A 14107-nucleotide genomic window follows, 5' to 3' on the forward strand; every position below is an offset into this window, starting at 1 on the left:
CCCTACTGGTTACATTTTCTTCCTCAACCTTGTTTTCATCATTTAGTCCAAATGTCATCTAGCATACTTAAAGAGTTGTATTACCTCGTCATGTTTTCATTCACTCTGTATTGCTAGGATCATTTGTTGTTTACATCAGTGACCGAGTGAGTGAGTCATTGAGAGTTAGCTCAGTCCCTACTCTACACTTTTCTTCTCAAGTGGTATCTTATTGGAATATGAATGGTTTATGGTGATGAGGCTCAGAGCCTGACTCTTCTCTCCCCCTCTCCTCTCCCCCTCTCCTCCCCTCTCCTATCCCCTCCTCTCCTCTCCGCCGCCCCTCCTCTCCCCTTCCCTCCCCTCTCCTATCCTTTCCTCTCCCTCTCCCCTCCTCTCCTCTCCTCCCCTCTCCTATCCCCTCCTCTCCCTCTCCCCTCCTCTCCGCCCCCCTCCTCTCCCCTCCTCTCCCCTTCCCTCCCATCTCCTCTCCCCTTCCCTCGCATCTCCTCTCCCCCTCCCCTCTTCTCCTCTCCCCCTCCTCTCTTCTCCTCTCCCCCTCCTCTCTTCTCCTCTCCCCCTCCTCTCATCTCCTCATCCCCCTCTCATCTCCTCTCCCCCTCCCCTCCTCTCCTCTCCCCCTCCTCTCTTATCCCCTTCCCTCCTCTCCTCTATTTTATTATTCTATTCTATTGTCCTCTTCTCTCCTCTCCTCTATTCTCCCTCTTTAATTCTCCCCTCTTCTCCTCTACTCTCCTCTATTCTCCTCTACTCTCCTTTATTCTATTCTCCTCTATTCTATTCTATTCTATTCTCCTCTATTCTCCTCTATTCTCCTCTACTCTCCTTTATTCTATTCTCCTCTATTCTATTCTCCTCTATTCTCCTATATTCACCTCTACTCTCTTTTATTCTATTCTCCTCTATTCTATTCTCCTCTATTCTCCTATATTCACCTCTACTCTCCTTTATTCTTTTCTCCTCTATTCTCCTATATTCTCCTCTATTCTATTCTCCTCTATTCTCCTATATTCTCCTCTATTCTCCTCTATTCTATTCTCCTCTATTCTCCTCTATTCTATTCTCCTCTATTCTATTCTCCTCTATTCTATTCTCCTCTATTCTATTCTCCTCTATTCTATTCTCCTCTATTCTATTCTCCTCTATTCTATTCTATTCTCCTCTATTCTATTCTCCTCTATTCTATTCTCCTCTCCTCTATTCTCCTCTATTCTATTCTCCTCTATTCTATTCTCCTCTATTCTATTCTCCTATCCCTCTCCTCTACTTTCCTCTCCTCTGTCCACCAGGTCCAGGTCAGTATAGTCCTGACATCAAGTCCAGTCCCCAGATGGCTCTGATCGTGTCCAGGGAGGATCGCTTCAAAGTCCCCAAGAACACCAACCCCGGCCCAGGCACCTATGAGGTAACTCACTATCAGACTAGCTTTTACCTTGTAACATCAGTCTTTTTGAGATGCTTAAACGTACATGAATTGCCCCAACATTATGAGAATCTCGGTTTCAAAAGCGATTCAAACACTTTATTTGTGACTTTTTGAGCTTGCCTGTCTTAATAAACCAATAGATAAGTACCAAAATTGCTGCACATTTTATATTTGTTTTTTCTTATGCATCTCCATTAGTTCCTGCCATGGCAGCAGCTACTCTTCCTGGGGTTTATTATGGATCCCCATTAGTTCCTGCCAAGGCAGCAGCTACTCTTCCTGGGGTTTATTATGGATCCCCATTAGTTCCTGCCAAGGCAGCAGCTACTCTTCCTGGGGTTTATTATAGATCCCCATTAATTCCTGCCAAGGCAGCAGCTACTCTTCCTGGGGTTTATTATAGATCCCCATTACTTCCTGCCAAGGCAGCAGCTACTCTTCCTGAGGTTTATTAGGGATCCCCATTAGTTCCTGCCAAGGCAGCAGCTACTCTTCCTGGGGTTTATTAGGGATCCCCATTAGTTCCTGCCAAGGCAGCAGCTACTCTTCCTGGGGTCCAAACACATTGACACTTACATTACACTTAAAACAAAAGGTAAAACAGTACATCATATAACACTGACACACCACCACATACACAACACACCATACAACAATATTACAATGTACCTGTGTGTAGAGTGCGTGTGCTAGCGTTTGTGTGTTTGTATGCGTGTATCTGTGCATGTGTGTGTGTGTCTCTTCACAGTCCCCGCTATTCCATAATGTGTATTTTTACCTGTTTTTTAAAATCTGATATTACTGTTTGCATCAGTTACTTGATGTGGAATAGAGTTCCATGTAGACATGGCTCTATGTAGTATTGTGCATCTCCCACAGTCTCTTCTGGACTTGGGGACTGTGAAGAGACCTCTGGTGGCATGTCTTGTGGGGTATGCATGGGTGTCTGAGCTTTGTGCCAGTAGTTTAAACAGACACCAAGTTGCATTCAGCTTGTCAATACCTCTTCCAAAAACAAGTAGTGATGAAGACAATCTGTCCTCCACTTTGAGCCATGAGATATTGACATGCATATCATTAATGTTTGCACTCCGTGTACATTTAAGAGCCAGCCGTGCTGCTCTGTTCTGGGCCAATTGCAATTTTCCTAAGTCCCTCTTTATGGCACCTGACCACATGACTGGACAGTACTCCAGGTGTGACAAAACTAGGGCCTGTAGGACCTGCCTTGTTGATAGTGTTGTTAAGAAGGCAGAGAAGCGCTTTATTATGGACAGACTTCTATCTTAGCTACTGTTGTATCAATGTTTTGACCATGACAGTTTATAATCCAGGGTTACTCCAAGCCGTTTAGTCACATCAACTTGCTCAATTTCCACATGATTTATTACAAGATGTAGTTGAGGTTTAGGGTTTAGTGAATGATTTGTCCCAAATACAATGCTTTTAGTTTTTAAAATTTTTAGGACTAACTTATTCCTTGCCACCCGTTCTGAAACTACCTGCAGATCTGTGTTAAGTGTCGCAGTCATTTCAGTCACTACGGTAGCTGACGTGTATAGTGTTGAGTCATCCGCATGTCATTGGCTCTCCAGGCAGACTTTAACAAACACAGAGTATTTGAAAATATCAAATCAAAGGGTATCTATCAAACACTCATCGTGACATTAACACAGAACAGTATTGAGCCATCCTCATCGTGACGTTAACACAGAACAGTATTGAGCCATCCTCATCGTGACGTTAACACAGAACAGTATTGAGCCATCCTCCTCGTGACGTTAACACAGAACAGTATTGAGCCATCCTCATCGTGATGTTAACACAGAACAGTATTGAGCCATCCTCATCGTGACGTTAACACAGAACAGTATTGAGCCATCCTCATCGTGACGTTAACACAGAACAGTATTGAGCCATCCTCCTCGTGACATTAACACAGAACAGTATTGAGCCATCCTCATCGTGACGTTAACACAGAACAGTATTGAGCCATCCTCATCGTGACGTTAACACAGAACAGTATTGAGCCATCCTCATCGTGACGTTAACACAGAACAGTATTGAGCCATCCTCATCGTGACGTTAACACAGAACAGTATTGAGCCATCCTCATCGTGACGTTAACACAGAACAGTATTGAGCCATCCTCCTCGTGACATTAACACAGAACAGTATTGAGCCATCCTCATCGTGACATTAACACAGAACAGTATTGAGCCATCCTCATTGTGACATTAACACAGAACAGTATTGAGCCATCCTCATCGTGACATTAACACAGAACAGTATTGAGCCATCCTCATCGTGACGTTAACACAGAACAGTATTGAGCCATCCTGCTTGTGACATTAACACAGAACAGTATTGAGCCATCCTCCTCGTGACATTAACACAGAACAGTATTGAGCCATCCTCATCTTGAAGTTAACACAGAACAGTATTGAGCCATCCTCCTCGTGACGTTAACGCAGAACAGTATTGAGCCATCCTCATCGTGACATTAACACAGAACAGTATTGAGCCATCCTCCTCGTGACGTTAACACAGAACAGTATTGAGCCATCCTCATCGTGACATTAACACAGAACAGTATTGAGCCATCTCTGTCGACTTGGACAATTGGAATATAACTGTTGTAGTAGCAAAGACAAATGAATGGTGTATTTTGTTTACAAAATGTAGAAAGTAATGCAAAATGTATTTCACAGGTATTTGACAAATGAGCTCTGTGATTCCGATGTGTAGGCCTGTGATTTAACGAGCATGGCACTACACTCTACTGTAGTACATATCTGTTATTTTGAGAAAGTAAAGCTTTGGGAATTACCTTGTAGTCATAAAACTTGTGAAGTGTTTGATATGATCTCCTACCTCTCTTCAGTCTTATTAGGCTATGGTGCATTAAACATTACGGTGCAGAGAAACCTTTCAAAAGTGTCCCTCGCTGTTTAATAGCTGTTCAATAGCTGGTCTGGTCTGGTCTGGTGTGTCCCTCGCTGTTTAATAGCTGTTCAATAGCTGGTCTGGTCTGGTGTGTCCCTCGCTGTTCAATAGCTGGTCTGGTCTGGTGTGTCCCTCGCTGTTCAATAGCTGTTCAATAGCTGGTCTGGTCTGGTCTGGTGTGTCCCTCGCGTTCAATAGCTGGTCTGGTCTGGTGTGTCCCTCGCTGTTCAATAGCTGTTCAATAGCTGTTCAGTAGCTGGTCAGTAGCTGTTCAGTAGCTGGTCTGCGTCTGAAACTATACTCTATATAGTTCACTACTTTTAACCAGAGACATTTTGACCAGAGACCTTTTGACCAGAGACCTTTTGACGAGAGAACAGAGACCTTTTGAGCAGAGACCTTTTGAGCAGAGACCTTTTGAGCAGAGACCTTTTGAGCAGAGACCTTTTGAGCAGAGACCAGAGACCTTTTGAGAAGAGACCTTTTGACCAGAGACCAGAGACCTTTTGATGAGAGACCTTTTGAGCAGAGACCAGAGACCTTTTGAGCAGAGACCAGAGACCTTTTGAGCAGAGACCTTTTCACCAGAGACCTTTTGATGAGAGACCTTTTGAGCAGAGACCAGAGACCTTTTGAGCAGAGACCTTTTGACCAGAGACCTTTTGACCAGAGACCTTTTGACCAGAGGCCTTTTGAGCAGAGACCTTTTGAGCAGAGACCTTTTGACCAGAGACCTTTTGACGAGAGACCTTTTGACCAGAGACCTTTTGACCAGAGACCTTTTGAGCAGAGACCTTTTGACCAGAGACCTTTTGAGCAGAGACCTTTTGAGCAGAGACCTTTTGAGCAGAGACCTTTTGAGCAGAGACCTTTTGACCAGAGACCTTTTGACCAGAGGCCTTTTGAGCAGAGACCTTTTGACCAGAGACCTTTTGATGAGAGACCTTTTGACCAGAGACCAGAGACCTTTTGACCAGAGACCAGAGACCTTTTGACCAAAGACCAGAGACCTTTTGAGCAGAGACCAGAGACCTTTTGAGCAGAGACGAGAGACCTTTTGACGAGAGACCTTTTGACGAGAGACCTTTTGACGAAAGGTCGAGAGACCTTTTGACGAGAGACCTTTTGACGAGAGACCTTTTGACCAGAGACCAGAGACCTTTTGATCAGAGACCAGAGACCTTTTGATCAGAGACCAGAGACCTTTTGAGCAGAGACCTTTTGAGCAGAGACCTTTTGAGCAGAGACCTTTTGACCAGAGACCTTTTGACCAGAGACCTTTTGACCAGACACCAGAGACCTTTTGACGAGAGACCTTTTGACCAGACACCAGAGACCTTTTGACGAGAGACCTTTTGACCAGAGACCTTTTGACCAGAGACCTTTTGACCAGAGACCTTTTGACCAGACACCAGAGACCTTTTGACGAGAGACCTTTTGACCAGACACCAGAGACCTTTTGACGAGAGACCTTTTGACCAGACACCAGAGACCTTTTGACGAGAGACCTTTTGACCAGACACCGGAGACCTTTTGACGAGAGACCTTTTGACCAGAGACCTTTTGACCAGAGACCTTTTGACCAGAGACCTTTTGACCAGACACCAGAGACCTTTTGACCAGATACTTTTTGACCAGAGACCTTTTGACCAGAGACCTTTTGACCAGAGACCTTTTGACCAGAGACCTTTTGACCAGATACTTTTTGACCAGAGACCTTTTGACCAGAGACCAGAGACATTTTGACCAGAGACCTTTTGACCAGAGACCTTTTGACCAGAGACCTTTTGACCAGAGACCTTTTGACCAGAGACCAGAGACATTTTGACCAGAGACCTTTTGACCAGAGACCTTTTGACCAGAGACCTTTTGACCAGAGACCAGAGACATTTTGAGCAGAGACCTTTTGACCAGAGACCTTTTGACCAGAGACTTTTTGACCAGAGGCCAGAGACCTGGTCTAAAGTAGTACACTATTTAGGGAATAGGGAGCCATTTAGGACACAACCTTGAAGCTCATATCACTGTGATTGGCTAGTAACTGTAGTTCATATCACTGTGATTGGCTAGTAACTGAAGTTCATATCACTGTGATTGGCTAGTAACTGTAAATCAATACACTGTTGGAATGGCACGGTGGAACTACATGGTTTGAAAGTGTCTAGTTGACATATGTTATTGTGACAGACAGAGCAAGCAAATGGGTCTGTGTTTGAGCGACTGTGTGTGTGTGTGTGTGTGTGTGTGTGTGTGTGTGTGTGTGTGTGTGTGTGTGTGTGTGTGTGTGGTGTGTGTGTGTGTGTGTGTGTGTTTGAGAGACTGTGTGTGTGTGTGTGTGTGTGTGTGTGTGTACACGTGTATATGCTTGTATAAGTGTGTATGCGTGTGTCACCTCTGTGTGCCCCCGCTGTGGTGGTGATTCCCTGGGTATCCCATCACCTGTTCAACCCCGGGGTACTTCAACCCCGGGGCACCCTAGTGCTGAACCCTCCCAAACACATCAAACAGATCGATAAGAACCAAGCCGCTCCTTCTCCCAATGTTGCTCCTGGCATACAGATCGGGCTGCCGCCACGATGTGCACTGTGAATACAGATCGCAGCATGTGAATTTGTGGATCTCAGAACTAGGATGGTTTTAGTCAAGCTTTGAAGTGCATGTGGAATTCCCACTGATTTCCTCTTTTTGTGCTGTTGGCTATTTTAGTGAACTCCACACTCCTATACTGCACTCTGACTCTGCTCTAGTGGTCTAAAGGTCAGCAGGTGGTAGTCTACTCTAGTGGTCTTAAGGTCAGTAGGTGGTAGTCTGCTCTAGTGGTCTAAAGTGGCCTTCCCTGTAGCTCAGCTGGTAGAGCATGGTGTTTGCACGCATGGTGTTTGCAACGCCAGGGTTGTGGGTGCGATTCCCATGGGGGGCCAGTACGGGGAAAAAAAATGTATGAAATGAAATGTAAGTCGCTCTGGATAAGAGCGTCTGCTAAATGACTAAAATGTAAATGTAAAATGTAAAGGTCAGCAGGTGGTAGTCTACTCTAGTGGTCTTAAGGTCAGTAGGTGGTAGTCTGCTCTAGTGGTCTTAAGGTCAGTAGGTGGTAGTCTACTCTAGTGGTCTTAAGGTCAGTAGGTGGTAGTCTACTCTAGTGGTCTAAAGGTCAGCAGGTGGTAGTCTACTCTAGTGGTCTTAAGGTCAGCAGGTGGTAGTCTACTCTAGTGGTCTAAAGGTCAGCAGGTGGTAGTCTACTCTAGTGGTCTTAAGGTCAGCAGGTGGTAGTCTACTCTAGTGGTCTTAAGGTCAGCAGGTGGTAGTCTACTCTAGTGGTCTTAAGGTCAGTAGGTGGTAGTCTACTCTAGTGGTCTTAAGGTCAGTAGGTGGTAGTCTACTCTAGTGGTCTTAAGGTCAGTAGGTGGTAGTCTACTCTAGTGGTCTTAAGGTCAGTAGGTGGTAGTCTACTCTAGTGGTCTTAAGGTCAGCAGGTGGTAGTCTACTCTAGTGGTCTTATGGTCAGTAGGTGGTAGTCTACTCTAGTGGTCTTAAGGTCAGTAGGTGGTAGTCTACTCTAGTGGTCTTAAGGTCAGTAGGTGGTACTCTACTCTAGTGGTCTTAAGGTCAGCAGGTGGAGCGGCTTGGTGCTTATCGATCTGTTTGATGTGTTTGGGAGGGTTCAGCACTAGGGTGCCCCGGGGTTGAAGTGCCCCGGGGTTGAACAGGTGATGGGATGCCCAGGGAATCACCACCATAGCGGAGGTGTACATGGTGGGGCTGCACACGCGTACGAGTACTCACATGCACACACACACAGTCTCACAAACACAGTCTCTCAAACACAGTCTCTCAAACAAAGCAGGTGGTGGAGCTAGGTGTTGCACTCCACTGACTGTCAACACGTAGAAAAAAGGGTTCCAAAAGGGTTCTTCGGCTGTCCCTATAGGATAACCCTTTTGGGTTAGAGTTAGAACACTTTTTGGTACCAGGTAGAACCCTCTGTGGGAAGGGTTCTACATGAAGCCCAAAAGGGTTCTACCTGGAACCAAAAAGGTTTCTTCAAAGGGTTCTCCTATGAGGACAGCCGGAGAACCGCTTTAGGTTCTAGATAGCACCTTTTTTTTCTAAGCGAGGTTACTGAGGACTGCTGAGGCTGTTATTCAGCCTGGTGTAGTCTACCGATGACAGGAACAGATGCTTTTTACAACCTCACTGATTCTGACTGACTACAAATTACATTTGATTAGATTAAACAACGACAAAAAAGATTAGAGGAATGAGCTACATACTGTAAGAAAATGTTGTTTTGTTTCAAGAGCTGCGTGAACCACGTTATTGTAGTAGTTATACCGATACGTTCAGAATTCTCTACCAGCGATATCTCCGTCTTGGCAAATTATGAAATGGGGTCAGGAGAGATATTTCAAGGTTTGAATTGTTGGCACACCTAACATTTTTATGTAGTCATATTCTGTAACACACAGGCCAGCATTTTTGTCTGAGATTGTCACTCAAACAAAAGGTCAAGTTGACCCTAAATGACCTGAGAGTTTTTCCTCCACAAATCAGTGCATAAATCCATATAGATTTCCTTTTCCAAGAGTGTAGTGTCATCACTTTGCCCTTCCTTCTCCTTGTTGTGTTGCCCGCTGTGCTCTTTTCACTGTGTTTCTCTGTAGCTGCGGTCTAAGGCACTGCATCTCAGTGCTAGAGGCGGTACTACAGACCCTGGTTAGATTCCAGGCTGTATCACAACCGGCCGTGATTGGGAGTCCCATATGGCGGTGCACAATTGGCCCGGCGTCATCCGGATTTGACCGGTGTAGGCCGTCATTGTAAATAATAATTTGTTCTTAACTGACTTGCCTAGTTTAAAAAAAAAAGGTTAAATAAATACAATAAAAGCTAGTAGCTACATCTCTTCACTGTGTTTCTCTATAGCTAGTAGCTACATCTCTTCACTGTGTTTCTCTGTAGCTAGTAGCTACATCCCTTCACTGTGTTTCTCTGTAGCTAGTAGCTACATCTCTTCACTGTGTTTCTCTGTAGCTAGTAGCTACATCTCTTCACTGTGTTTCTCTGTAGCTAGTAGCTACATCTCTTCACTGTGTTTCTCTGTAGCTAGTAGCTACATCTCTTCACTGTGTTTCTCTGTAGCTAGTAGCTACATCTCTTCACTGTGTTTCTCTGTAGCTAGTAGCTACATCTCTTCACTGTGTTTCTCTGTAGCTAGTAGCTACATCTCTTCACTGTGTTTCTCTGTAGCTAGTAGCTACATCTCTTCACTGTGTTTCTCTGTAGCTAGTAGCTACATCCCTTCACTGTGTTTCTCTGTAGCTAGTAGCTACATCCCTTCACTGTGTTTCTCTGTAGCTAGTAGCTACATCTCTTCACTGTGTTTCTCTGTAGCTAGTAGCTACATCTCTTCACTGTGTTTCTCTGTAGCTAGTAGCTACATCTCTTCACTGTGTTTCTCTAGCTACATCCGCCATGTTATTGATCACTCAAATACTCTGGAGTCAGCCCAAGGGACCGTTTCTTCACAGGGCTGCTCATCAGGAAAACATCACACACTCACCTCTGCAAGAGGGAAACTGGGTCACCCTGAACTGCTGTTGCAATGGAAACATGGAATTCAGTTCTCATATGGATTACAACAAGGATTACTGACCTTTTACTCACGTTGTTGCCCTTTAGGGAGTTCCTTCCCAGGTTGTTTGAATCTTTCCCTTTGTTTTGTTGTGTTTCCCTCTCAGCTCAGCCCAGCGATCATGGACACGGTTCTGAAGGGCACGTTCAACGTAACCCTCAACAACCCGCTGAGCAACCACTACCCTGCCCCTCACCTATTGAGCACCATGCCGCCGCCGCTCACCCTCAGCAGTGTATAGAGCAGGGTCAAAGGTGAGAGGGAGGTCCTTCTGCAAACTGTACTGACACAAACTGTATCTGATAGCAGCATTTTACACATGCTCCATTTCAGCTTTGCATACAGTAGGTGAGAATGTGAGGTACTGGGGTAGGTCGTCATGGTATGTTGTCAGGGTAGGTCGTAAGGGTAGGTCGTAAGGGTAGGTCGTCAGAGTCAGTCTTCAGGTATATCCATTGCCCGGGGGAGAATGTGAGGTACTGGGGTAGGTCGTCAGGGTAGGTAGTCAGGGTAGGTTAACAGGGTAGGTAGTCAGGGTAGGTCGTCAGCTATATCCATTGCCTGGGGGAGAATGTGAGGTACTGGGGTAGGTTGGGGATTGTGGAATTCCTGTGTACCATCCTGTGTTCGTCACGTGAAGGCAAAAGAGATATCATTACATTCTGAACTGTGTCAATGAGTGTGAGGCATTGATTGAAGGATTTTGGAGCTGGTAGTTTGTTTCCAGTAATTATCTGATGAGAACAGAATAAAGTGTCTGGCCTGTGAGGCCAGGTTGTCTGTTTACCAGCAGTAACATGATTGATTTTTTTTTTCAGGGAGCTTTTTGGAGGAAACCACAGACTGCCCTGATGTTTCAGCATTGGGAAAAACAATTAAAATAAATAGATGTTAAACAATAAATGTTTCTTTTACATTAATTTGTAAACACACTGATAATTCTTCAACAACCTTTAGAACAGGGGTAAAACTAGATTGAGCTGCAGGCCAATTTTTCCTGAGCGGGTGGTCAGGTGGGCTGAACATAATTTGTATAATTCATACACTGCAAATTGATTGCAAGTAAGCCCGAATAAGATATTGTATTTGACAATAACATGATAATTTCATACTTTTGATTACATTGAGACATGCTCACATCTCCCACTGGGCCCACCACCATTTCAATGTGGATAATTTGGTAATATTTGGTTGAGACGTTGTTCAATGAGATTATAACCTATATTCACCCACTCAAAAAGACAGCCAAAAGTTAGTGGATTTTCCAACGTGTTATCACTGTGCTTTCAACCATCTAAAAGCACAACCAAATTCCAATGGAAAAACAATGTCCAACATATCAATTATCAATAGACAAACTAGAATTAAAGCCAGACTAAGTCAGTATCACAGATGGAACTATCCAAGCAGAAGTTACATATATTTGGTTGTGTTGACAACCAAACACAATTCAATATCCAGTTTGTCTACAAATGAATAATTGATCTGTTGGATTCACATCTCCATCTCAACCAAAAGTCACAGTTAAAGAATACGACTAAATATAATCTAATTGAATCAAACTTTAAATTCACTTTAAGTAATGTTTTATTTGAATTAGTTGTATTCTTAACTTAGATTTTTGGTTGAGATTGAGATGTGAATCCAACATATTAATGATTAACATGAAGATTCCATTTGAAATCAACCAGAACCTGAAACCCTAGGCTTACTGTATATGTATAGTCTATTTGGAGTTGAATCCTGGGATGAATTGAAACAATAGCTGTTGATGCCATTGTAAATATTATACAGGCCTAAATAGTATTATTGGTGATACAAGTAATAGGGTAGTTGTAGATAGATCAATTCTCCAGTAGGAGATGCTTCCCAGTAATAAGGTAGCTGTAGATAGATCAATTCTCCAGTAGGAGATGCTTCCCAGTAATAAGGTAGCTGTAGATAGATCAATTCTCCAGTAGGAGATGCTTCCCAGTAATAAGGTAGCTGTAGATAGATCAATTCTCCAGTAGGAGATGCTTCCCAGTAATAAGGTAGCTGTAGATAGATCAATTCTCCAGTAGGAGATGCTTCCCAGTAATAAGGTAGCTGTAGATAGATCAATTCTCCAGTAGGAGATGCTTCCCAGTAATAAGGTAGCTGTAGATAGATCAATTCTCCAGTAGGAGATGCTTCCCAGTAATAAGGTAGCTGTAGATAGATCAATTCTCCAGTAGGAGATGCTTCCCAGTAATAAGGTAGCTGTAGATAGATCAATTCTCCAGTAGGAGATGCTTCCCAGTAATAAGGTAGCTGTAGATAGATCAATTCTCCAGTAGGAGATGCTTCCCAGTAATAAGGTAGCTGTAGATAGATCAGGTTTCAGATGAGGAGGTTTCAGAGGTCTGTCTCCAACATCTGTTTGGAGGTTTCAGAGGTCTGTCTCCAACATCTGCTTTGGAGGTTTCAGAGGTCTGTCTCCAACATCTGGTTTCAGAGGTCTGTCTCCAACATCTGTTTGGAGGTTTCAGAGGTCTGTCTCCAACATCTGCTTTGGAGGTTTCAGAGGTCTGTCTCCAACATCTGGTTTCAGAGGTCTGTCTCCAACATCTGGTTTCAGAGGTCTGTCTCCAACATCTGCTTTGGAGGTTTCAGAGGTCTGTCTCCAACCCTTGTTTTAGAGGTTTCAAGGCAAACAGATTACCTTCAAATAAAAGTCTCATAACTTATTTACCCATTTGGAAACACTAATAAGATACTCTCGCTAATCGTGTGGTTCCGCCCCTCTCTAGGCCACATAGCACTCCTCTACGTCCCAAATGGTGCCCTATTCCCTATCATCCCAAACGGTGCCCTATTCCCTATAGTGAACTCATTTTGAACAGGGTCTATAGGGCTATGGTCAAAAGTGGTGCACTATGTAAGTGTACTCTTTGGGAAGCAGACCTTGTCTTATTCTAGGCACAGTGCCCAACACTGGATTCGTTTACGTCCAGCCACCGTACTTCTAAGTAGTCTGAATATGAAATAGTAAGTGATCCCTCAGTGCATATCCCAAAGTTCATCTTACCTTGGATATTAGGACAGTAAAATATAGATGGGTGTCTGAGCTCCCTGCTCATTATTGATGTTGAAACAATTGATATCCACATCCAGGATATCATGTCCAAATTGTACTGTATGTCTATTTTGTTTGCTAATAAAAACATGTTTTATTTTTTTCCTGTCCTTAGTTTTCGTCCTATCAGTGTTGTACTGTATGAGAATGCCAAGGGGGACGTTGCCCTTTCAAATAGTCACGACTACCCTTCAGGAGATCCTGATCCACAGACAGAACGCTTCCTCTCACAGAGCAGAGATTTATCCTCCTTTCCTCTCTTTCTCCAGATGACAGTAGATAAATCACATGCTTGTTTGCACTGATGCTTTGATTAGTCAACGCAGGGCCATACACTCACAGTATGAAGGGGAAAGGAAGTGTGGGGTGGTGTGGTGGTGTGGTGGGATGGTGTAGTGTGGTGGTGGGGTGGTGTGATGTGGTGCGGGGTGGTGTGGTGGTGTGGTGTGGCGGGGTGGTGTGATGTGGTGCGGGGTGGTGTGGAGCGGTGCGGTGTGGGATGGGATGGTGGGGTGGCGTGGGGTGGTGTGATGTGGTGCGGGGTGGTGTGGTGGTGTGGTGTGGCGGGGTGGTGTGATGTGGTGCGGGGTGGTGTGGAGCGGTGCGGTGTGGGATGGGATGGTGGGGTGGCGTGGGGTGGTGGGATGTGGGATGGCTTTGGGTGGTGTGGTGCGGGGTGGGGTGGTGCGGTGTGGGGGCAGTGGCCTGAGAAGCAGCTTGTGCCTCCTGATAAAAATTGTAGCCCAAATGGCACCCTATTCCCTACTTAGTGCGCTACTTTTGACCAGGGTCCATGGAGCTCAACAGGGAATAGGGTGTAATTTGGAACACAACCAATGCAAAGTGCCAGGGTTCTCTAGCTGCCTTCAACACACTCTGTCTCCATGTGCTTCCAGAGGACAGGTTTACAATAGATCCACTACCCATCCTCATCCCTCAGGACAGGTTTACAATAGATCCACTACCCATCCTCATCCCTCAGGACAGGTTTACAATAGATCCA

General features: G+C 44.6%; 1 protein-coding gene across 1 annotated transcript in view; it reads left to right on the forward strand.

The window, feature by feature from the left end:
• The window catches only part of stpg2 (sperm-tail PG-rich repeat containing 2), a 73619-nt gene extending 60405 nt beyond the window's left edge, over window positions 1–13214 (forward strand). The window contains exons 12-14 of the mRNA XM_082968705.1: window positions 1290–1405; window positions 10114–10261; window positions 10826–13214. Coding sequence (XP_082824831.1) covers window positions 1290–1405; window positions 10114–10248 — 251 coding nt within the window. The 3' untranslated portion in view covers window positions 10249–10261; window positions 10826–13214. The remainder of the gene's footprint in view (window positions 1–1289; window positions 1406–10113; window positions 10262–10825) is intronic.
• Window positions 13215–14107: the final 893 nt, after the last annotated feature.

Source organism: Salmo salar, chromosome 24, assembly GCF_965601325.2.
Source record: "Salmo salar chromosome 24, fSalSal1, whole genome shotgun sequence".
Taxonomy (NCBI): domain Eukaryota; kingdom Metazoa; phylum Chordata; class Actinopteri; order Salmoniformes; family Salmonidae; genus Salmo; species Salmo salar.